At 34.8% G+C, this 27,500-nt stretch overlaps 1 protein-coding gene across 1 annotated transcript; it reads right to left on the bottom strand.

Moving 5' to 3' along the window:
• Positions 1 to 1,988: 1,988 nt before the first annotated feature.
• Positions 1,989 to 27,500, bottom strand: LOC137616311 (calcium-transporting ATPase sarcoplasmic/endoplasmic reticulum type-like). Its single transcript, XM_068345960.1, has 8 exons — positions 27,383 to 27,500; positions 22,477 to 22,677; positions 20,386 to 20,528; positions 15,834 to 15,924; positions 11,858 to 13,904; positions 11,556 to 11,673; positions 11,044 to 11,161; positions 1,989 to 3,058 (listed from the first exon to the last, which is right to left on the bottom strand). Exons 1-8 carry the CDS (start codon positions 27,498 to 27,500, stop codon positions 3,039 to 3,041), a joined length of 2,856 nt encoding a protein of 951 aa, XP_068202061.1. The 3' UTR covers positions 1,989 to 3,038.

The raw sequence follows: 27,500 nt of genomic DNA, 5'->3' as shown, positions 1-27,500 counted from the left end.
AAACAGCCTGTGAATAGTGATTTTCATACGCCCCTGATGTATACACGACAACCACGAGGTGCTCGCGCGAGGGTAGTAACTTCTGCATTCCATGCTTTTATCTTTCTCTGGTATATTTGGAAGATTTATATCAGAAAAGTGTAAAGAAGGACTCTTTTCACCGGGCGTCACAGGTCTCTCCCCAGAAATAGATTTTTCCTTCGTCAAAATCCCTTTATTTCAATTGTCTAGAGATGTTAGCTATTTGAAAAGCCTTACTGTTGTTATGAGATTGAGTAATAAACGTAACTCCCTCTCTATACTAGAACAACACCACAACATTGTTTATGTGAGAAAAGAGGGAGATACCGAGTCAAAGCCCCTATTCCTGTGTATTTAGTAATTGCAATGGTGGTTGGAAGCCATAAATATTTATCTGATGAAGCTGTGTAGGCGGATCAGTTGAGCTTAGGTAATCAGCTCTTTTCCAGTGAATGGGCTCTTCATCTTTGAATATGTCAACAGTGCTGGAAAAGGTGGGGAAAGCCTCAAGTATTTTTACTTCTTTTAGTTGAGGTGTAGCTCAGTTTTTACTTCCTCATACTTAAAGTGCAAGGTGTTTATGGCTATTTCCTAATTAGGTCCCCAGGTTGCAGCAGAAGACATTTTAGTTGAAGCAAGTAATCTCTTTGTTTTTTGTTTTGAATAGTATATTAGGTGATGAAGTTAAGGTTCTAGTTAAGTTACTGCAGTATAGGGTGGTTAGGTTAGTACTTAGACATCTTTAGAGATGTTTGACTAGCCCTCTTTTCACTCTGTTAAGTGATACAGTAGTCCTTGTGGTGGGGTGATATTCTAAGGTAGAAGGAGTTCTCATCTTGCAAGTCTTTTGACCCTTTTAATGGAAATAAAAGAGAGATTATGAAGACTCGTTCAACCACAGATTGGCTTGGGACAAGTCGTCTGATGCTTGAATCCAGAATAATTGTTTTCAACTAGCAACCTTCTTGATACTGTGTTAATTGGCTTAATGAATGTCGAGCCATAGTAGTTGAAATAAACAGAATAGTACATTTACAATATTTATTTTAATACTTGCCCAACATGCATGGGATCCCATCCTCTTCCCCACATCCTTCTCCTTCTCCTTTGCCCCAAAGGAGAAGGACATTCTCAGGATGACAGCCTCAGGGGACTATCTAGTGTAGGAGTAGTTCTAGAGTTATAAGGTAGAAGGGCCAGTCTTACAAACTCATTACTAGTCCTTTAATTTGGAGTTTGTCAGCCAACTTGCGCTGGCAAACTTCATAGTACTCGTACAATGAATGCTGGGTAAGTATTAAAATAATAAATTTTCTTTATTTTTTTTCTCTTTTTATACCTAATTTAGTGCGGGCCTTTTGGAACAAATTAAGTTCAATCTCTAGGGTTCAACTATATTTGATCATTGGATGCAGAAATCCTGCAATTCATCAAATGGTTTTGGAGGTCTGCCCTGACAATTGGCAATATCTGATGAGTAACGAAGACCTAGTAGTATATCCTACACAATATTTGAATGATCATGAGCCCATGGTTATTAATATTTTCAAATGATTTCTAGCCTAAAGTCTGGTATCACTTGCACTTGGCATTCCGTTCAAGATGATATGCATTTGAAGATGATATACATTTGAAGGAATCAGCTCTATACAGACAGCTAAACAAAAACTATCATAGTAATATACTGTAGTGGCCTAGAACAGAAATCTGATAAGTTGAGAGAATAAGGCTTAAACTTCAAATGATATTGGATAATACCTTGTAAGGTTATCCAGAGACATCTTATAGGTATGATATTGCTTTGTGAAAGAGCATCTAAAAGTGTTATGAACATGGGGCTGTTATCATGTGGCCTTGATTGCATTGCAGTACTGAACTGTAGTACTTCGATCCGATTCAATGACTTATCTTCTTGACGTTTGCTAATACTGATTTAAAAACCTGCATGGTTAATGACAGACAGAGAATGAGGTCTTTTTTAGATTATTTTATTCTATCAACAATAAATGAGTGGCATGTACAAAATGGGGCACAGACCAGTTCCCCATCATTGCACCTGGAAACAAGTGGATCTTTTATGGTCGTACATTGCTCTTCGATGGGTGAGTTGACATGAGCACAGACACAGGACACAACACACTTCATGTGACTTCTGGTAATGTTTGCCCAAGAGCAATAGACTAACAGTTTTAACAAAGGGAATCAAAATATTCTAGTTCTTCTAAATCAAATTACAACACAATAAATGTACAAATCCTTCTCTACATATCATCCATTGGATGGAGAATGTTGGCATGGTGATGGGCCATTGGTTGGATCCTCCCCCTGCACACTTTCTGGTTTGGTGTGTGGTCATGTTGCCTTGGCCTTCTGAGCACGGAAGGTTGTACGTAAGGTGCTGCAGGGGGAGGCTGAGATCTCTGGTGGAGGTGAAGGACCTCGCACACCACCGCCGTCTGCTGCTGCCCCTCCGTTGACCCACAGCCAATGCCCCTTGAGAGTGTTGAGAGGTCAAGGACCTAGTCGTTTACGGTACAGGATTTATGAAATCCTGCGGGAGATGTTGCTTAGTGCTCCTTCCCAAGGGACAATGGCCATGGTGGGGGTGGTGCTGGACTCATCACAGGTGTGGCACTGACGGCTGGCAGGTTAGTACAGCTATGACTACTGGCTGTTAAAAACTTATGGAAAAGCTGGAGAAGAAGATGGTTTTTTTGCCAACTTTTACCATTGTTCTTCGATCTTGGCGGGCACTGTAATGAATAGTCGTGAACATATTAGTGACTAAGTATATAGAGAAAGAATAAATAGGTTAAAGACTACTGTAATCGCTGCTATTCCTACTAATTGAATTAAGCTAATTTGATGCTAAAAGAGAGAATACTGTTTAGAGAAAAGAATTAGTGGAAGATATTAGAAATTAATATCTACAACTACAGTAGTAGTAATAGTAGTATAGCCAGGTGCCTGAGGTCTTCCTGTGATGGCCACGGTTTACTTCTATATGTTGGGTGCTCTTACTTGACTTTGTCGGGCACTGTTGAAGGGAAAAGGGAAAAGAATATTAGAACAGATTTTGCTTAGGAATGAAAGTGGATGTGCAGCGAAATTTTTAGATGGGCCGAGGGAGGGATATTGGCAGTTGAACATGAAAAGCATATTGGATTGGGGATTTTGGGGAAAAAAACAGACTTTATCATCACACTGGGCCAGAGGTTTACCAGAATAGGAAACACTCATGTGCACTGTTGTAAAAATTTTGTGAAAATGTCGATTTTTCCTGATGAACTATTGTAAGTACGTGCACATTTATCTTTTCCTTTTAGCATTTAATCATTCAAAACTGCACTGGTTTGTAGGATTTAAGAATGATATTATCATAGTATAATCTGAACAGAAAAAACTACAAGTATTGTATATGATATTTTAATGGGTTTGAATTCAATTTGGAAATGTGAATACAACAAATGATTGGTTGGTAATTTTTTTTCAAATAGGCGCATACTTTAATACAAATCTTGTATTCTGTTAAAATACTGGTGTTAATTATTCGAACCCTTTTTTATTGACTTACAGAAGATCTGTTTTTTCTATCTTCCTTTATAATCGTTAAGATCGCATTACTGTACTCTATTGTCAAATTTTCAAAGTTGGGTATAATTTTAAAATTGATCAAAAACAGTGCAATCATGGAATATTTACTGGTGCAGTATGTAATTAAATCTTGATATTCAAAAGTCAAATATTTTTGTTTGAGTATTTTATAATTGCTAAAATAAATTTGGATACTGAATAGTAATTATCTATGAAAAAATACACTTCATATTTGAAAACACTTAATTGGATAATTAGATTATTATTTTTATTAATACTATACATACAGTATATATAAACTACATATTATACTGTACTTGTTTTTATATACATATACATGTACAGTATGTATAATACTGTATATAAATACATTGTACTGTATCTAGATTTTAGTAGATTTATTGAACATCCATAATAATTTTAGAGCGTTAGTATATTTTGATTCCTCCATTATAGTCAATTCTTTTTAGCGAGGTTGATTTGCACTGACTCGCAGCCGTCCCCTTTTAGCTCGGAAAAGTTTCCTGATCACTGATTGATTGGACAAGATAATTCTTAACCAATCAGCGACCAGGAAACTTTTCCAAGCTAAAAGGGCACCGCTGCGAGTCGGTGCAAATGCGCCTCATTAAAAGAAATCGACTATAGACCACAGTGACTAGAAGATGTTATTGTTTAAGACATTAATGTTATTCAGGGTTAGCATTGTATGCCTCTAGGTCATCTGCCTATGATTATAAGATTTTATTTCAGTTGTTGGAACTACTATTGTTGGTGAAAGTAATGCAAGATTTACTAAAAGTTAGATCGTTTTTAATACTATTTGTTAGAAATTTCTTATTATAGAATGAAGAATTTTGAAATTTTTTTTTTTTATTCTTGAGTGAAATTATGGACTGGATTTCAAGAAATCAGGTTAGGCACATCTACAGATTAATCAATCAATTGGTAATATAAATGAGACATTCACCTGAAATGAATCTATAGGAAAATGTAAACAGTCAATTATAGTAGAATATTCTTATATAGTAAAGTATAAATCATAAAGAAAGAGTATTGTTTGAGAGGCTAAGCCTTGCTAGCTTGAAGCTAAAAGCATCTAGAAAGCCAGTTTTAAATTCTATGGCACAGTAGCTTGGTGTACAGTAGTTTTGTATCATCTTTGTAAATAGAAAAGATGTACACTACATCTAACTCTAATGACTAAGTACTATAGATTTAAGTGCCCTTTTGTGATTTTCAATGGAAATACACCGATTACCCATATAACTTACTGTTGGCAACCAGAGAGGCTTATATTTGTCACACAGTAGTTCATTTCCTGCCTTCCAAGGCTGAGGGAGTAAAGGAATAGGAATGGGATTAGTTTGGAATTAAAATAAAATGGGATCAAATACTGTGAACCTTGGGTTTGCCTTGCTGGCCAAAATAGAGAAATAAGGACGTCATGCATGTGCATAAAATTAAATGGAAAATGAAATCAATTTACTCATGAGGGGTCTTATTATCTCACGAGACAAAATAGCATGAGAAATAGGATTTGATCAAAAATTTTTATGCTGATCACATAATAAAAACTGGGGTTTTATTGCAAAGAGGTTCAATACTACGGTACGTAGGGGATGGGGTCATGCATGGTAACATTCTCAAAATCTGGAAATTACTTGGGAAATAAGTCATTACATTATATAATTATAATGCCTGAATACACTTGAAAGACACATCAGCCCATTATTATCCATGTTTTGAAAATCCATTATATAATGCCTAATCAATGTCTGTTTATGGTCTTAACATCACGACTAAAAGAAGGATAAATTATTGTTTAGAGTAACTCATAAAGTGTACAGCATCTTCATTTTCTCTTTGATGATGAAGATCAATCAATCAATCAATCAATCAATCATTTTCTCTTTACTGTACAGGATCCGTTATGATAAAAATGGCTTGATGTAAATTTGGTAGTATATGATATACAGGTGGAACAATTAGCTAGGTAACAAGTTTCTTGATTAAGTAAGTTTGGAATGCCAGGCAATAAGAGAATACAAAAGGGAGAGCACCATAATTTGTCTTGTTCGTCTTGGACGATAAAAGTAACATTTGGTCCAGGACTTTGCATGAAATGCTGTCACAATAGCATGGGAATCCTGTAATCTGGATTAAATTGTGTTGATTTCATATGCAATTTCATGGTAACAAGATGAATTAAAATAGTTTTGGAGTCCTGTAAAAGAAAAAGATTATTAAAAGCCCTCTTTAAAGGGATTGAGATGAAGTATACAGTATTACTCTTAAGATTAATAAAATAAAGCTCTATTTAAAACTACAGTACTAATACAGCATGCATCCCTGTCTCATACTACTGCTGACTTAAGTGCACTTGGAAGATGAACTCTTTTGAGTGAAAACTGCGGCTTTTTAAGTAACTTTCACAAATCTACTAGTGAATGACTTATTCATTTGCCAAATGCATTTTAGAGTCTTACCTCATAAATCCTAATGCAAGCTGGAATGAATTAGTTACACTCCTCACTATAATCTCAGACAAAAACAGTACCATAGCCATTGTTAAAAGGCCAGTATGTTATGTCAAAATGGATGTAAGGGACTTTTTGCTCAGGGGTAAATGGTGTGGGTTAGGGCACACACAATTAAAATCTCAAGCATAGTTTATTTAACAACGGTTTATTATTTTCTTAACAAAACTCTGACATCACAGTTTGATAAAAGTAAATAACATTTGTGGAATTGTCACTGTGAACACATAGTTGCCAGTCGGTGCATAATAAGTAATGCAGACGGGGCTCTTGGAGATAAATTATTATTATATTTAGAATACTGTTGTATCCTTTGCATTTAGAACACTTGCATACATCATATTTAGTTCTCAGGTAGCTATATGGTAAAATTAACTGTGAAAGATTTGAAATATATTGCATTAACAGATCTACCAAATAAACTTAACATCTAACTCTCCATGTCATTTCTGTAACCCAGTCATACGTTTATATCACAATGATAATATCAGTTACCTGTTCACAAGTGCATTTCCACTTTATCTAGAATACTGTTGTAAAATTCTGGATATGTCAAGGCTTCATGATGATAGTTAGTTGGACTGACACTACGTTTGTCTAGTATTTCACGATTGAATGAATATTAGTTGTACGCCAATTCAAAATTGAGACTTGCACTTTATTCTCTTCCTTGGAGAAATTATATTGTAGTTGAGGAATGAGTTCCACATATATTTATAGGCTATATATATATATATATATATATATATATATATATATATATATATATATATATATATATATATATATATATATATATATATATATATATATACAGTATATATATATATATATATATATATATATATATATATATATATATATATATATATATACATATATATATACATATATACAGTATATATATATATATATATATATATATATATATATATATATATATATATATATATATATACAGTATATATATATATATATATATATATATATATATATATATATATATATATATATATATATATATATATATATATATATATATATATATATATGTAATTCCTACTTTTTTTTTTGTAATAGAGCAGTTTTTCCATTAGATCAAGAGTAGATATTTTATGGAATGATGTGAAATAGTATTTGTAGAATTACTAGGAATGTTGAAAAGTGGAAAGTAATTAAAGTACCAAGTCCCAATTTAGAATTAAGCAGATGATGGGGGGTTCATGTTATAAGTATTGATTAAGGTAGCAGTTCTACCTCGGTAATATACAGTATATCCTAAATCATATATGGTACATGGTTTACAGTTACAATATTAAATTATCTTAAATTACTTTTAACTCTGTGATTTTATTTCAGTATAAAATTTGTAGCAGCCTTAAAATCTGTTAAATTCTCTTCATCTTTAATTTATATGTTTAATTTCCATAAAATCTGCAACTAAGCGGCAGGTAATTTTTACCTAGCTTTGGTTCGTTATAATGAAAATAGATTTAGCAGTAATGTATTTACTTTACATTACATGAAATTAGTTGAAGGAATGGGTACAACTTTCATGATGAAGATTTCATGCAACTTTGTGCCAAGTTGTCTGCTAAATTCCTCCCTTGCTTAATTAATACTGTTTATATATAACTGTTGAAGAGTTGTACTGTCTCATTTAAAAAAATGCAAGACATATTTCACATTGGCATTGATTAAAATAGATTCATTTAATTGTACCTAGAGTAATGCTTATTCAAATATATAGTTGCATCGAATATAATGTAATACTGTACTGTAATGTACTTGTAACTAGAGTTTTTATTTATAAGTTAGGGAAACAAGTTTTTCAATACTGCACTGTGCTCCCTTAGCTGCATTTGTTTATAAAAGCTATGTTAGACTTGTTTTTCTATTGGCTTTCTTAAAGCTACTGTATAATTCAAATAAAAACAGCTAACTACATTTCACTAGATGAAAATATTTATACTGTATACCGTGACAAGACAAAAAGTATGTATTCTATTTGGGGGAAAAAATGATAATAAAAAATGTGAATATCTTGGTCTTGCCAGGTACATTTACCTATCTTACAATATAAATGCCTTGAAGAGAAGTCAAATATTTGAAAATATCTAACGGATGAGTCAGTGGGTGAAAGTGAGAGGTCTAATGAGGTTAAAGAAAACCAATAGTATTGGTAATACTCACATCCTTTCTGTTGGTGTGAGTGTGGCTCTTGGGAAGTTGTTGCAAATGAGGGTAGAAGGGCTGGGATTGGGGGATGGGGCAGTCAGAGATGAGAGAGAAAATAGCTACCGTAGTACGGGAGAGGATGAGGAAATACAGAAGTTATCCGTGGATAATGCAGTCTGAGTGACTAAGGAGTAGATATAGGGAAGGCTCGAAGGATAGGAAGGGACTTTGGCCGTTCTTCTTCCATGAGATGGAGCATAACTGTGGTGCCTCTTGGAAGTCATTGATGGTGGGATAATCCAGTTGACTGGAGGTAGTTGTAATAGGTTCACAGGTGTTTATTTTGGTTGGAGGTCCAGATTTTGTTGTGGTCTGTCCACATTTAGGAGACGGTAGGACCGGTGTAGTTTGGATAGGGTTCCCAAACACTTGGAATAATTTTTCTACGTAGTACTGATTTGAAAATAAAATAACGTCATCTAGGTCTACACAAAGTAAGATTACCCATCATTATGAAAAGATATTGGGAGATATCACTAGGTGTTCAAATGCTATACTTTATGGTACATTGCTGTGTTCAAATACATAATTATGTGATGAACACTGTTAATTGATGGAGTTTCTATAATGTTTAGCGAGACAAAAGTTTACAGAGTCGATATAACATCCCTTTTCTATTTTTAGATAACCTGTCAGTAGCATACCTTATTCTCACTTGACAATATGAAGAGGAACCCTTTATAGATGATTAGGCAGACGAGGAATAATAGGAATTTACCAAGGTTTAGGAAATGTAGTCTTTTGTAGGTTTAAATAAATGAAATAAAAAATGATTTGGGAATATTAAGATTAAAATATTTCAATCTGTCCATAACCCAAAAATCATGCCATGCAAACAACATACCCTTATAGTCTCCATAATACTTTTTAGTATGCAATGAATAATGGTGCTATCAAGTGAATTTTTAGAGATTTAAATGTATGTTCTAAGTTTATGTTTGCCGACCATTGTCTAGAATTTTTATTGGCCCAAAATATTGAAAGTTATGAAGTAGTAACCACCACAGTATCAATTACTAACAAGAATATTTATGTGAAGTTAACGTTACGGCAGTATGGTACTGCAAACCTAATGGGATATAGTGTCTTGCTTTACATATTAAGTCTAGCTCAAAAATCTCATTGGATGGTTTTTCGTAATGGGAACATGAAAGCTATTTATTGGTATAAAACTTTGTAATTTGAATTTGACAAGTAAATTTTGTTTTGGGAAAATATTGTGATATCGTAGGGGAAACACTGCTTTAAAACTGCTTTGAAAATACTGTACGTATTGCACAAGAATATTTATCTCTTTCATTATATATACAGCATAATGTGTATATATAAGTACTGTATATATACACATAAACCCACCCTAAGGGCACAAGTGACTGTGAGGGTGTGTGAGAAGTCGTTTGTACAGTTTGTAAGTAACTAATGCTGTGGCTCTGTAACTGATATTACTGTATTCTCTCCCCTATACATTATATACAGTCTCATGATTTAGCATTATAACAAGCAATCCTTAGACTAAACTATATGTTTAGACGTCCCCTTTTGAAAAGCAGTGTTACAGGAATCTGTTTGAGGAGCTTGACACGTGTGCGCATTGGCATTGGCAACCACCGAGGGTACAGTGATACACCACAGAGCTATTTACAACAGAAAAAAAAGAAGACATTATCCATTGCACTTACTTTTTTATGTTATTAAAAATTGCAATGACTTTATACACTACGAACAACAAAAAATACTTGAACATCTACAGGATATAAATTAATTAAAAAAAAATGTTGTCATAGCAGGGTACAAATCCATGCTGGAGGGATAGTAGAGCCAGATTCCACCAGATAGAAGAATAATTAAAAAAAAAATAATGGTAATGAAGGCACAATTTTTTTTTTTACTCTTTCCTACATGTGCATAAGTTTTCATTTATTTTTGCAACCAGATTATAAACAAAACTGCTGTATTTGTATAGTTCATGCACTCTGATTCATCTTCTCACTCTTCTGATTAAATTGGGAGTTTGTTTTGTCTCGGGTTTCAAGTTGCTGTGGTCTGGAAGTGGAACTAACACTTACGCAGAAGCCTTGTATCAATCATTATATTCCTGTTACCCCAACTCATTACATCACTTATATGTACAGACACTAACACTTATCAGTCACACTTTTCCAGCTAAGCAAACAGCGGTGGCAATAGCAAACAGCAACAGCAGCTGATAGCCACGGCAGAAATAACTGCTGATTTATCTGGTATCATCAATTTAACTAAATCTCACTTATTAGTATCACACACCCCAAGTTTCAAAGTCCTACTGGAACTTGATTGGAAAATTTTGGAGCACCTTGGTATAGAGAAGGGGACAGAAAATTGAATGAGATTATCAACCAACTAAGAGTGAGGTTTGTCACATATTCCTCTTGAGGTATATTCTCAAATGATGCATGACACAAATGTTTTTTTTTTCTGTATGAAAGGGATAAAGATAGAGGGAAAAAGAGCTCCAAACATCTAAAATGGCACAGTCTTATTCCCCGATACTGATTTTTTTTTTTTTTATGTTAAGGTGGTGATTAAGGTTAAAAGAAATAAATTCTGATATAGGCAAAGTAGATAGCCCAGGCTAGCACAATCCAGTGGCACTTATAGAGTGGACTCTCACCATCGGCGTATGTGCGGGCAACGAATTTGAGTGTTTCATCCATCAACAAAACAGGAAGAGAAATCTTCAATACTGCTACCCACTGAGCTACACTAAGAGGCATCACCTGGAACACAGTCTGGACACAAACAAGAAATAATCAGTTGGGAACCACAAGAAGTCTAGAGGATTTTGTTCTAGAAATTTGTCATTTTACGTGAAGAAATTATGGTACACTACAGTAATTACTTTTAAGGAAAAGTATTTTGTTGTTGCAACTACTTTATGTACTAAATGGATTCACAATTCTGAGAATTTTTCTCATGCAATGCCAAAGTTCTTTTAGGGAAAAATGATGAACAACATTTCCCATTTCATATACGGTACTGTATTAATAGAATTATACATTTGATTTATCAGCATTATTGATATGTAACTTACAGGAATACTGTAGCGTACTGCTTTATAAAAATATTGAGGTATAATGGCTGCAGTTTTGATGTACCAAAGTCAAATCAACGAGAAATACTTACACCAAGGATTTCAACATAGAGAATGATGAAGTGAAGGGTCATGGAGAGGGCCATAGCTGCCAGCAGCCAGATGTTGACCCAGGGAGGCATCACGATCAGCGACTGGTTCTCAGACAAGCTGGAGAGAGATATAGTTTGCTGTATTTGATTTTGCATTTAAGCTGTAAGTTTACTTTACCTTTGAGTAAATCTAAGCATGATATACTCTAAATCTTAAAACATTTACACAATTGTATCCAGATAAGGCTACTGTACTAGTATGATTCATGTAAGAATATCAAGTATTGCTTGAGGCACTGTACCTGTTCAAGGCGTTGAGCATCTCAATGGTGACCAACACTGACAAAGCCATGGTCATGGGTGCAGGGTGGTTGAAGATACCACAGTCCAATCCCGCAAAGTTTTCTTCATCACCAATACAGGAAAGATGGTGGGACAGCTGATAATAGTTGAGTTGAGGACCAGTTGGGTCATACATGAACCACCAGGAGGCAGCAAATACTGTAGCACAGCCTACATATCCTCCAATGGCCATGTAACGGAAGAAGAGCCAGCCAGAGATCAAACCCTCATCAGCTTTACGTGGGGGCTTCTCCATGATGTCAAGATCAGGTGGATTGAAACCAAGGGCAGTAGCGGGAAGACCATCAGTCACAAGGTTGACCCACAGGAGCTGGACTGGAATGAGAGCCTCTGGCAAGCCAAGAGCAGCTGTCAGGAAAATAGATACGACCTCACCAATGTTAGAGGAAATGAGGTAACGGATGAACTGCTTCATGTTGTTGTAAATGGCACGACCTTCCTCAACGGCAGCTACAATAGATGAGAAGTTATCATCAGCAAGTACCATCTCAGAGGCGCTCTTAGCAACAGCAGTGCCGGAACCCATAGCAATACCAATTTCAGCTTTCTTAAGAGCAGGAGCATCATTGACACCATCGCCAGTCATGGCAGAAATTTCTTTCTCTCCTTGAAGGTACTCAACAATCTTAGATTTGTGGAATGGCTCTACACGAGAGAAGAGACGGGCACGCATGACTGCCTTCCTCTGTTCATCTTCACTGAGCTCATCAAATTCACGACCAGAGTAAGACATACCAGTTGTATCTTCATCTTCCTTGAATACACCAATACGACGGCAGATAGCTTCAGCAGTAGCCTTGTTATCACCAGTGATGACAATGACACGGATACCAGCAGCACGGCACTTCTGGATGGAGTCAAATACTTCCTTGCGGGGAGGATCAAGCATACCAACGACACCAACAAATGTCATGTTAACCTCATATGTGTAGAATTTGCTAGCTTCAGCGAGATCCATATCTTCTGGTTTCATTGGAGAATCAATAGTAGCAAGACCAAGGCAACGGAGAGTATCACGACCACAACCATAATCACGGGTGACGTCTAGAATCTTTTCCCTTACACCAGCAGTAAGAGGAACCTTCTGTGTGCCAACGCGGACGTGCGTGCAACGCTCAAGTACACCCTCGGGAGCGCCTTTGACGAACATTTTGGGACCAGTTCCGAGACGAGTAGGCTTCAGAGGCACACAGTATGAAGACATGGACTTACGATCACGGGAGAACTCCAAAGTGAATTCCTTCTTCCACTTGGTGTCAATGTCACCCTTAACAACAATAGCAGCAGAGCGGCGATCAAGACCAGTTTTTGCCACGCTGTATGGGTTAATCTTTTCACCCAAAACAATAAGGGCAGTTTCAGTGGCTTCACCAACCTTCTCAAAAATGTTCTTGAATTCGTTGAAATCAATAGAAGAATCGTTGCACATGATAGAGACAGTGGCAAGTTCCTGCAGACCTTCAAAGTCAGCACCCTTGACTTTAGCACCCTTGAGGTAAATGTCACCGATGGGCTCATAAGTGGAACCAGTGATCTCGAATTCTAGAAGAGAGCAGTCATTACCTTCAACCTTATCCATGATGAACATACGGGAAACGGACATTTGGTTAGTTGTGAGTGTGCCGGTCTTGTCAGAACAGATAACAGAAGTACAACCGAGAGTTTCCACAGAGGGTAAAGACCTCACAATAGCATTCTTCTTGGCCATACGGCGGGTGCCCAAGGCGAGGCAAGTGGTGATGACAGCGGGCAAACCTTCGGGGATAGCAGCGACAGCCAAGGCAACAGCAATCTTGAAGTAGTAGATGGCACCCTTGATCCAGGAACCGCCGTGAGCGGGATCATTAAAGTGACCAATGTTGATGGCCCATACAGCAACGCAGATAATGGAAATGACCTTTGAGAGCTGTTCACCAAATTCATCAAGTTTCTGCTGCAGGGGAGTCTTGATTTCTTCAGTTTCGGCCATCTGGGTACGGATCTTACCTGAAAAAATACCGATTGTTTAAAAAGCTGTTTCGCATCCTCAAGGAAATTGAATTAGTAAAGCATTAATTTTAAAGTACTGATAAATTTCGTTTTTCCTTATCATCGATTATCGTTATGATCATAATTCTTTTGATTATTACGTGAATTATTTTATGCTAGCTAATGTAACACGATGTAAATATTCTACCGTCATGATTTTATTATGGTCTATATTTCATTTACTGCACATTACACAATTTTAGATGTCCTTAGTGACAATCTTTCTTAAAATTGAGTAAATGATGTAAAATGTGGTAAAATTTCAGTATATTTTTAATGTGTTCGTCTTGCTAACTAGTAAATATAGATAATCTTCCATTTAATTAACCTTACAGCTAGGTCCAAAGGGGACGAGGTTACCGCAAAAAGTGGATTATGCTGTCTTAGGAATATTCCCTTACTTAGCCTAAAGCTGGTATAACTCGCTTAGCTTACCCTTCGCACATATATTTAGCCATTGAATCAATAAGAATGAGTAAAAACAAATATGTGTATGTAAGTGATCTTAAATCAAGAACCGTACGTGTGAAAAATTCAGTCTGGGTTATGGCAAGAGGATATATGAATATTTACTGGAATCTCAAAACGAAACGCAGCGACTCTAAAAAAAGGTGCTTACAGCAATATAGTAGATCAACAAAGCCCTAAAATAGGTTTCTCTAGTTTAGGGTTTAAAGGCCGCTCATGAATGGGAGAGAGGCAAGGGACAGTGACGTTGCCCTAGAGACTGACCATATATTCATGTGGTCAGCGCCCAAGCCCTCTCCCCAACCAAGATAGCACCAGGGAGGGCCAGGAAATGGCTGCTGATGATTCAACAGCTACACTTATAGGCTCCTTGAAACCCCCATCCTTAGCTCATAAGGAAGGTGAGGTTGCATACTCTAAAGGAACTAACGAATTTGAGCGTGACTCGAACCCCAGTCTGACGATCACTAGGCATAGAAGCTACCAATGGGGAATGAGTATTGTTAGGATAATGTGAACATACTGTAGAATAGGCTCTTGCTAAATTAGATTTAGAGTAGAATTGTGTTTTATTGTTTAAGAGCCAGCTATTGCAAGCATGATTTTAAATTTATTTAATCAGTGAACTTTGTAATAGCAAGGGAATGAGAATCGGAGCAGGTTAGGTGTTGTGTGAGCTGATTACTGTACTGTTTGTAAGACTTTCTATCAATTAAACTTTTAAGTATTAACTTCATTCCGAATATTGTATATAAAAAATGTATTCTTACGTGCTCTATTGTATAATTGAAACTCCATTACATAATTATTTCAAATTGCAAGACGATGTATGTTGTTATGTATGAATATATTAATAACCTGCACAGTATAGTCTATTAATCCATTTTTAGGACATGGGCTAACAACCTCACCCCTATAGGACCTCCCATTTAAGAGGAAAAAATACACACTAAGGCTTTTATATATATATATATATATATATATATATATATATATATATATATATATATATATATATATATATATATATATATATATATATATATATATGTATATATATGTGTGTGTATATATATGTACACACACATATATATATATATATATATATATATATATATATATATATATATATATATATATATATATATATATATATATGTACATATATATATACATACATACATACATACATATACATGCATACATACATACATACATACATACATACATACAGTTGGACACAGGAATCCATGGCACACCTATATCCAAAGAAATGCACCCTGTCACGCCCTTACTTCGCGGCGAGTTACCAAGCAGATAGTGTAGAGAACAGGAACAGTAACCCGCCGTGCAGTAAGGATGTATGTGGGTGCACTTCTATACATTATAGTGATTCAGGTGAAACAGAACATCACTTACCAATAGCTGTTGCGAGGCCAGTGCCCATGACAACACCACGAGCCTTTCCAGCGGCGACATTGGTGCCAGAGAAGAGGATGTTCTTCTTGTCCTATGGGGGATAAATGGATGCATTATTGAAGGAATATAGTTAACCTATTTGCTTGGTATATTCGGATAGGTTTTGTAGAACGTAATGTGTCATATAGGAATAATTGCTCGTTTGTGATATGCCTACGAAATACAATTATATCAAGTTTTTTCTTTTTGTAATGCATTATTTGAAGAGTATAGTGGACCTATTTGCTTGGTATATTTAGATTAGGGTTTTGTAGAACGTAATATGTGATATAGGGATTCTTGCTCATTGTTTGTGATATGCATACGAAAAACAACTGTATCAAGTTTTATTTTATTTTTATTTTTTTTGTAAAGAAAATAGATTTCAGAATCATTGTAGTGTCGTTGGAAATTGTAAGTTTAACAAGTAGCTTTTATTTTGTAATTTGAGCCTTTTGAGCCCACAAGTATATAAATGCTGTGTTATGCGTATGTGGGGATTAGGCCTACATGAATTTTATTAAATTACATTATTTTGGTGAATTATCATCTACAGGTTTTGGTAAATCAGTATGATGTTGTTATACCAGCTTCCCTGAGTTTGTAATTTGTTGGCACCTTAATGTCTTCTAAAACATGTATTTTTGTGTGAGTTTGTGTTTTTTAATAGTATTTTTTTAATTAATAATATGGGGCTAGTATTTCGTAATCTAATTATAGGAAATTTTCAGTTAATTACAAGATATCTTTATTATAACTACTTTTTAGATCAACTGTAGAAGGGGAAAATGAATGCTCCATCTACAGAGATCTATAAGGCATATTTTTGTAGTCCTAAATTTTTTAAATGGGTAACAATCATCATTTTTGTAATGAATATTCCGTTTACAGAAATCTACAATGCATATTTTTGTAGTCCTAAATTTGTAAATGGGTAACAATCATAATTTTTTTTAATTAATACTGTTTACAGAAATCTATAAGGCATATTTTTATAGTCCTAATTTTTTTTTTATTTGGGTAAAAGTCATCAATTTTTCAAACTTTAAAATCAATTCCAGTAAGTCTCTTGAGGATTTTAGGTTGATAATAAACAAAAATAGTAAACAATGACTAATTACAGCTAGAATTACACAATGATAATTACCAAATGATTCCTGGCAACTGTGAAAGAATTGTATGTGCTCTTAATGGAAGTTCATTTTCTACAGTTGATGGTTAGTATTTTCTTTATAATACTTTTTTATATAATACTTTTTCTTATAAGTTTTTTTTTATAATGCTGTTGACGTGTACTAGGTCACGTACACATTTTAATCGAATACACTGTAGTGTCTGCAGTTATCATTATTATTATTATTATTATTATTATTATTATTATTATTATTATTATTATTAAAACATAATTTGTACAAATAGTAAAACTAATGGTAAAAAAATGAGCTACAATAAGATAGATTTAGAAATATAAATAAAACTATAAATAGTAGTTAACATACTGCTTTCAGCAAAGAAGTGTTTTAACTAATATTTGTATTTATATTTTTAAATTTATCTTATTGTTGCTCATGTTTTTTACTATTATTATTATTATTATTATTATTATTATTATTATTATTATTATTATTATTATAATAATAAGCAGCTAAGCTATAACCCTAATTAGAAAAGCATAATTATAAGCCCAGGGGATTCAACGGGGAAAAATAGCCCAATGAGGAAAAGAAAATAACACGTTTAAATATTCCCTCAGTAGACTTTACCCAAATAGTTGGCACCAACTCTCATATTGGTGAACTTTCGGGAACCAGTTGAAGTAAATTAGGGCAGGTACATTTGTAAACAAAATCATTCCCTTTTTGTTTGTAATGGTATAAAGACGAGATCGTATACATTGTGTTTTTATTAATTTTCTTATTATATTTAATTATTGTTGTTGATATAAGGAAAAATAATTATTGTAGAGAAATTATTTTAAGGCAGATCTATTTACGTGAAAAAGTTTATTGCAAATGAAAATACGTTTTGATTATTTTCGAAGTTATAAACACAAGATCGTATACATTGTGTTTTTATTAATTTTCTTTTATATTTAATTATTGTTGTTGATATAAGGGAAAAATTATTATAGGGAAATTATTTCAAAGGCTGGTCCACTTACGTGATTGTTCATGTTTATATTTAAGATAATTTACAAGAAATTAATATTTGATAATTGTAGTTTGTTTACCTTTGAAATGTGCAATAATAAGTATGTTTTGTTCAACATATTTTTGTGTAAGTAAAAGGAATAATTTTCAGTGCAAACAAATCTGTAATGAGAAACAATTATTCAAGTGAAAACTTTGTTAAGGAAACTAAAATTTAATTTGATGAATTATAAGTTGGTCGTGTATGTATGTATGTATGTATGCATACAGTTGATGTACTTAAGCATTCGTACACAGAAAATTACAGATATTTTTCTTGCATGATCATGCTGGCAATTCTTTGAGATATATTTGTTGCATTTATATATAAACATATTTGTTAAGTATGTACATACATACATCTATGTAAAACGATGCAAAATTATTGTTCAAGAGATGCAGTGGTTTATGTTGTTTAATTGTTTCTGATTTTGATACTGTATTACCAAGTAGGTGACTACAGCTGTATTGCTGCCCTGTATTTATTTATTAATGGATGTCTTACCAGTAATAGTAGCTTAACCTGTTCAAACTCTATCCAGTACATAAAATTTGTATCAGAATGATCGTGTGAAATAATACATTGTATAGAAATATGTACATTTGGCATTCATATATTTATTAAGTTATATTGCTGTATGTCTATGCAAAGTTTAGCATAATAATGCAATACTGTTTATGGTGAATTAAAACATTTACATTGTATAGAAATATGTACATTTGCATTCATATATTTATGAGTGATACTGCTGTATAATATCTATGTAAAGTTTAGCCCAATAATGCAAAACTGTTCCTGGTGAATGAAAACATTTACACTGTATAGAAATATGCACATTTGCATTCATATATTTATAAGTTATATTGCTGTATATCTATGCAAACTTTAGCTTGATAGTGTAATACTGTTTCTAATGAATTAAAACATACTTAGATAGTGCATCATGCAATCAACATTACTTAAACTGTGTAGAGAAACTCCACTACTGGACATGATAAAACACTTGAATGAATAGGAAAGATGTAGAATATATTTTGCAAGAGAGTAGAGACTCATTTTTAGTGCCATAGTGCACATGCATTCAAATACAGAAAAAGTACTATAAAAAGGTTACATAACAATCTGAGCTATGGTAGAAAAGGTATACGTTAGTTCGTAACTGTAATACATTACATGGATCCAACGTGCGTCCCCTGTTAGACACGATGCACTCTAAAAAGTTCAAGGGAGAGTAGTACTCATTGGCTCTAAAATGTATAGTAATAATGTAATAGCGTGATTTGACAGCTAGTGAAGAAATCGCGAGAGCTTGCAGGCAGCCACTGTGACACTACAGTTAGAAACAACATACTGAGTTAGCGTTTAGTCTGCCAAAGGTGGAACAGCAATGGTCTTGATTCGTGGTAGAAAACGGAGGGTAAAGTTTATTCAGAACTGATTTTCCTCAAGATAATATTGCTTAAATTATTTTTTAAAGTAATCAAAACTAGTTGCTCGTTCCTCCATTAGCACTGACTTTAGTCATAACAAAAATACTGGACTACTGTAGTTAGTGACCAGACAGCAGGCATACAGTACTAAGGTAGTAAGACTGTGATTATCGAGACAAATTATGAAGCAACCACTAAGGGTGTGTGATTTCTCTCTTAGTAATTTTTTTTTATCTTTTACCTGGATTATAGCACGGGCTATGCTTGCCCCATCCTTGTCTGCGAGCTTGTAAAGTGAACAAGAGTCCAAATTTGACAAAAGATTCAAAGGCCTGGCAAGGAATCATATGAGGAGTGAAAGTACAGTGCAGTACAGTACTGTACAGTACACGAAGTTGATAGGGGCATTGTACATTGCATGAACCAGAGCTACAACTGTTGAAATATTCAATAAGAGTAAAAGGTCTGCTCACTAGAGACTGGGAGATGAACATCAATTAGTTGAAAAGAATAAATAAAGAGATTCAGTATTAGTAAACACCTTTACACCAGCACAGAAGATAAACACACTCAGGAGAGAACCTTTCCCTGTTGAATGGGAATGTTGGATAAGCAAGTACTGAATTCAGAGTAAAAAGTCAATACCATAAACCAATGGAGGGAAAGACATCAACAAGCTACAATACTAGTTTTTTGAAAAGATTATGGTGTATATATTATCTTTTATTTACCATTTTCTTTCAAAGGGGGATACAATTAGACTTTTATTATTATTACTATTATTATGCTATAGAAGGGAAGTATTTGAATTAGTAGAATAGCGAATAATATGACATTAATAAAAAAACACCACACATCAAAAGGTAGAAGGGAGTTTGGTTGTGATTGCTAACCTGGTTGACAGCCTTGGGGTCGGGGATGGCATCGCAATGTTTGATGACGGAAACGGACTCTCCAGTCAGGATAGACTGGTCGATACGCAGCGTCGTGGAGTAGATCTTGATCAGACGGAGATCAGCGGGGATCTTGTCACCGACTGAAAGGGAAAACAAGTTCTAGTTAGGTTAGGTGCCTTGATTAGACTAGGTTAGGTTAGCTGCATTGGTTAGGCTAGTTTAGGTTAGGTTACATGTACTACAAGTATTGGGGGCCATGACTGCTGGTCTAAGAGCCCCTGCCTGGAGTTAAGCTCCTGGCAATCTGGATGTGCATGTACTGGAACTGTGATTGCAATACACAATACAGGCTAGATTAGGCGCCTTGGTTAGGCTAGGTTAGGTTAGGTTACGTGTACTGCAAGTATTTGGGGGCTATGATTGCTGGCCTAAGAGCCCCCGCCTGGAGTTAGGCTCCGGGCAATCTGGACGTGCGTGTACTGGAGCTGTGCATGCAATACAGGCAGGTAAAATAACATGTAATAACAGTTATAACCTTTTCCTATTTTAACTGATTTTTAGCTATTGTTTGCGATATTTAATACTGTAGTACACTTTCAACAGGTTTTTTTTATACTTAATACTTTGTATATTTATGGATATTTTTATGGAGGGGGAAAAAAGTCATGTTACTCTGTGCGTACAATACATGGAAATGAAATTACATGAAATATCAGAATAAATTATTATTTTAACTGATAGTAAGCTATTGTTTAGTATATATAACACTGTACTGTTCTCTAAAAAGAATGTTTAACATATTTTTATACTTATTACTTTGTAAATTTATGCGTAATGTTTAGGGAAAACTTTTTAATATTTTAAGTATGGTTACCATCTTGTTAAAGAAGCTTTTGCTGTCTAGTGCTTAGTGGATATTAGCATATTGTCATGGAAAATTACTTTTAATTTGAAAATGTGTTGCATATTATTTGGGGGAGGGGGTCCTAGAGTAATAAGTGAATGCTTAGCTTGTTGTTAAAGGAAATACACAGTACTTAAGTTAATTCATAACGTTTCTTATATGTTTATTACAGACACTCTTAGGCTACTGAATGATAGTTTTATAATATTTGACTTTCTTTCATCCACATAGTGCATAGGAAATGTCAAGTGTTCAGTGTTCATCAAATGCCTTTTATTTTCTCATGAAAATCTAGTTTGCCTCTGTTCACCTAAGCTGTGAATTATGTACCTAATAGTTAATTGACTGTTGCTGGTCACAGCCAGAGTGGAGATAGGAGAGACAGACAAGAGTCTCCGTCAGAGCACTTTTATATCATCAAATGGCCTCGACTAGGTTATCTCTGTCATAGTACTTGTAAGTCACCAAAACTGGAGGGCCTCGACTAGGTTATCTCTGTCATAGTACTTGTAAGTCACCAAAACTGGAGGGCCTCGACTAGGTTATCTCTGTCATAGTACTTGTAAGTCACGAAAACTGGAGGCCCTCGGCTAGGTTATCTCTGTCATAGTACTTGTAAGTCACCAAAACTGGAGGGCCTCGACTAGGTTATCTCTGTCATAGTACTTGTAAGTCACCAAAACTGGAGGGCCTCGACTAGGTTATCTCTGTCATAGTACTTGTAAGTCACCAAAACTGGAGGGCCTCGACTAGGTTATCTCTGTCATAGTACTTGTAAATCACCAAAATTGGAGGGCCTCGATTAGGTTATCTCTGTCATAGTACTTGTAAATCTTAAAAAGTGGAGGGCCTCGACTAGGTTATCTCTGCCATAGTACTGTACTTGTAAGTCACCAAAACTGGAGGGCCTCGACTAGGTTATCTCTGTCATAGTACTTGTAAGTCACCAAAACTGGAGGGCCTCGACTAGGTTATTTCTGTCATAGTACTTGTTAGTCACCAAAACTGGAGGGCCTCGACTAGGTTATCTCTGTCATAGTACTTGTAAATCACCAAAACTGGAGGCCCTCGACTAGGTTATCTCTGTCATAGTACTTATAAATCACCAAAACTGAAGGGCTTCGACTAGTCTCTCTCTCTCTCTCTCTCTCTCTCTCTCTCTCTCTCTCTCTCTCTTTCCTCACCTGAGACCTCAACGATGTCACCAGGGACGATTTCCTTGGCCTTAATCTTCTGGACACCAGTTTTGTTGGCTCGGACAACTTTGCCCATTTCGGGCTCGTATTCCTTCAGGGCTTCAATGGCGGATTCGGCATTTCGCTCCTGCAAGAGAAGAGTGAAAACATTAGTAAAGTTGGGGTCTCGAGACGTAGGTTGGATATTGACTTAGTGTGTAGTAAAACTTAGGATTGGTTCAGAAACTATTTTCGGTTTTTCTTTTTAGTGTCAACGTAAGAAAATTTAAATATGTATGTATATATATGTATATAGATATATACATATATATATATATATATATATATATATATTTATATATATATACAGTATATGTATAATATATATAAATATTATTATTATTATTACTACTACTTACTAAGCTACAACCCTAGTTGGAAAAGCAGGATGCTATAAGCCCAAGGGCCCCAACAGGGAAAATAGCCCAGTGAGGAAAGGAAACAAGGAAAAATAGAACATTTAAAGAACAGTGACATTAAGATTAATATTTCATATATAAACTATAAAAACCTTAACAAAACCAGAGGAAGATAAATTATATAGAATAGTGTACCCGATTGTACCCTCGAAAAACAACAGTAACAACAACAACATATGCAGCTGATTCTAATCCACTGTAGGACAAAGACCTCAGACATGTCCTTATTCATGTCTGAAGTTTGGCCAGTTTTCATCACCATGCTGGCCAGTGCGGATTGGTGATACTGGGAGATTTTCGTATGATTAGCTCACAGCAAACCAACCCCTTTATTACACGTTCAGGTATCCCCTTTCACAAAAGGTTATATAAAGTATATATATATATATATATATATGTATATATATACATATATATATATATATACATATATATATATACATATATATATATATATACACACTACTGTACATAATATATACTACTACTGTATAGTGTTCTACCCTAAGGCAGGTCTTTTCATGGATTATATATATATATATATATATATATTGTATTATGTATAAATGCTCAATATGTATATGTACATTACGTAAACGCACACAAACACACATTTATACTATAAGATATACAGGCATTTCAAGGTGACAAAAAAAACTCCCACGAACAATGGAAGAATATCGGAGCTTGTGGGGCGTATCGCTGAGCGGCTCCGTGTGAGGGTAACTTGTAAACAAATCTAGCTTTTAGGGACGTTTCGGTGTTATGTGGTGGATTTGAAGTAGATAGGTATTGACCTTTCGAATGCACCGAAAAATGCAATATATTTCTCCCGTCCTAATTGCTTGTGTGTTCCTCTCTCTCTCTCTCTCTCTCTCTCTCTCTCTGAAACACATCATTGCAGCTTACAGAGAAGAGGAGAAGGAGGAACCAGAATGGAAACAGTGCTTGTGTGTGTGTGTGTGTCTCTCTCTCTCTCTCTCTCTCTCTCTCTGTCTGAAACACATCATTGCAGCTTACATAGAAGAGGAGAAATAGGAACCAGAATGAAAACAGTGCTTGTGTGTGTGTCTCTCTCTCTCTCTCTCTCTCTCTCTCTCTCTAAAACACATCATTGCAGCTTACAAAGAAGAGGAGAAAGAGGAACCAGAATGAAAACAGTGCTTCTCTCTCTCTCTCTCTCTCTCTCTCTCTCTCTCTCTCTCTGAAACACATCATTGCAGCTTCCAAAAAAGAGGAGGGAAAAGAACCAGAATGTAAACATTGCTCTCTCTCTCTCTCTCTCTCTCTCTCTCTCTCTCTCTCTCTGAAACACATCATTGCAGCTTACAAAAAAGAGGAGGGAAAAGAACCAGAATGTAAACATTGCTCTCTCTCTCTCTCTCTCTCTCTCTCTCTCTCTCAAACACGTCATTGTAGCTTCCAAAGAAGAGGAGTAAAAAACTGAATGAAAACAACATTCTCTCTCTCTCTCTCTCTCTCTCTCTCTCTCTCACATGATTACAGCTTCCAAAGAAGAGGAAAACGAACCAAAATGTAAACATTGCTCTCTCTCTCTCTCTCTCTCTCTCTCTCTCTCTCACATGATTACAACTTCCAAAGAAGAGGTAAAAGAAGCAGAATGAAAACATTATATCAAATGAAGGCATTAAATGGAAAGCCATTGGCCAGAGAGAGAGAGAGAGAGAGAGAGAGAGAGAGAGAGAGAGAGCTAGCTCTTGGGGGAGTTCGAGAGGAAGGGGGTTACAGGGTAAGAATGAAGGAAGGATGAGGGGAGGGGTGGAGAAAGGACTACGTAAAGGGGACATATCAGGCCAAACCCAGGTCGTGTGAGGATGTCTTCTAGTTACCAACCCTGATCTATAATGCTTCCTACAATTTCGATTGATTTAATGACTATTCATTGATGTTACTAAATCAGTGTTGCAACTTTTATGTCAGGTTTTAAACTTTTTGCATTTAGTAATACATTTTATTTGTTTACGTAGTAATTCCCAAAACTGATAGGAATAGCTTTATTGATATTTGATAGTTTTTAATTCAGTATGAATAATTCTATTTTTGCTCAATATTTTGCGGTTTAATTTAGTATTTATAATAAAGTTTGTATTCTATTTTTAATGTATTTTCTAGTAATTTATAATGACAAATGTTGTTGGCATTTGACTCAGACGTTTATTATTGAAGAAAAATTATTATTTCATAATTTTATATTTATTTTTAATTATTGAATTGAGGCGGAAGTGATTCCAGACATTTCTCCTGGAAGACTGGGTTAATGGGGAGATCGCCGTGACCTTCACCTGGAAAAGCAATCTCAAAAAGTCTCCCTTACCATCCAATCACTTGCAACACACACACACACACACGCTCTCTCTCTCTCTCTCTCTCTCTCTCTCTCTCTCTCTCTCGTTTAATAAAGAGCAAGTGTCTGGATATATACATACACACACACACACATATATATATATATATATATACACATAAATGTGCGAGTATGTATAGCCGACCATATGACTATTCGGTCTCTCCCTGTCCCTTGGGTAAGGGGGAGATGCAATAGTCATACCCATAAAATAGTATGAGGCCCTTTACGTCAATAGGCGTAGTAGAGAATGATGATATATATATATATATATATGTGTGTGTGTGTGTGTATGTGTGTGTAAATAAACTAATAGATAAATAGACTGAAAGACAATTATCACAAGGGTTTCATGACTTGCCCTTGCAGGAAATGGAAGTAAAGGGAACGAGGCATTGACCTCTGAATATATCATGATATGGTCTTTGTATATTTAAAGGCACTACCCCTGTAAAAGGGGTATTGCCATATTGAACGTGTCTGTTGTGGTGTTTAATGCTAAACAGTGTCTAAATCAAGCCTGTACTTTAAGCATCATTTAGAGGATGAATATAATAGAGACATATGTTTTTTTTTAGGTTGAAAGAGGCCACACCTTTTCTTTAGGTGATTTGTTTATGGGTGAAATGATTATTAATTTAGTTGCCTTTATTGTCCAATGGGTTCCTTTATTATGGATGATTTGGTATACAATACATAGTCTGTAAGTCAAACTTGATTAATTGGTTTTGTAGCATCCTGATTTATTATTATTATTATTATCATCATCATTATTATTATTATTATTATTATTATTATTATTATTATTATTATTATTATTATTATCATTATTATTATCATCATTATTATTATTATTATTATTATGATTACTATTATGATTACTATTATTATTATTATTCATTATTATTATTATTATTATTATTATTATTATTATTATTGTTATCATTATTATTATTATCATCATCATTATAATTATTATTATTATTATTATTATTATTATGTTATTGTTGTTGTTGTTGCTGTTGCTGTTTCCACTTACTCGTGACCCAAGCCTATTAGCCCTTTTACCCCCAGGCTATTTGGAACTTTCCAACCCTTAACCCCCAGGTGTTTTTTTTTTTCAAGCACATTTTGCAATATGTATTTTTTTAGATTGCTCTAACAGCCTTAATTTCCATCATAGAGAGGTCAGGTTGGTCTCATTCTTTTGGAAAATGCCTGAAGTTTCTCATAAAGTTATCAAAAATATGCAAAAAAAGATGTAAATAGCAGTTTTTTGCAAGGACGTACCTGTACGTCCATGGGGGTAAAGAGATGAGTTTTGTGAAACATACCAGTACTTCCATTGGGGGTAAAGGGGTTAAAAGTGACGACGCTATTAATACCGGGAATTACTTCGTTTGTTTAAATTGGGAGTCCCAATTAAAACTGGAATTGTTGGGAACGCAATTAAAAGGACATTTTGTCTGTAATGATCTTCTTTGCACCAATTAGGTTAAGCTTAATGCGGTCTATGTATTCTGTTGAGATCATATTTAGAGTTTTTTTATTGATAGATTTATTTATAGTATTTTTGTACAGTATAAGCGTGCTTGAGAAAAATATGTACGCATATATATATATATGTATACATATATATATATATACATATATATATATATATATATATACATATGTATACATATATATACATATATATGTATATATATAAAATATATATATATATATATATATATATTATATATATATAAGCAAACCTGTTCTAGTCAAGGCAACCCATGCTAGGTTGGTTTGCTGTGAGTGATCAGACGAAAATCTCCCACCATCACCAATCTACACTGGTGAGCTTGGTGATGAAACCTGGCCGAACCTTGAATTGGCATAGCTGAGGCCTTTGTCTTGCAGTGGAATAGAATTACTACCAGTCATTCTCAATGTGAAGCAGAACATTGAAATTTAGCTGGGTGAGAGAGAGAGAGAGAGAGAGAGAGAGAGAGAGAGAGAAATTCTTACATTATACCACTTGCACTATTCGCTATTAACAACATGACACCAAACACTGTTGACGTACCAATCAAGAATCGATTGTTTATTCCTCCTCCCCCTCCCCTTCTTCCTCCTCCTCCTCCTCCTCCTCCTCCTCCTCCTCCTCCTGCTCTTAATGTCAGGAGGTGACTGTATCCTTTCAT

This window comes from Palaemon carinicauda, chromosome 2 (assembly GCF_036898095.1).
Source record: "Palaemon carinicauda isolate YSFRI2023 chromosome 2, ASM3689809v2, whole genome shotgun sequence".
NCBI lineage: Eukaryota > Metazoa > Arthropoda > Malacostraca > Decapoda > Palaemonidae > Palaemon > Palaemon carinicauda.
This window is presented reverse-complemented; position numbering and strand designations above follow the sequence as displayed.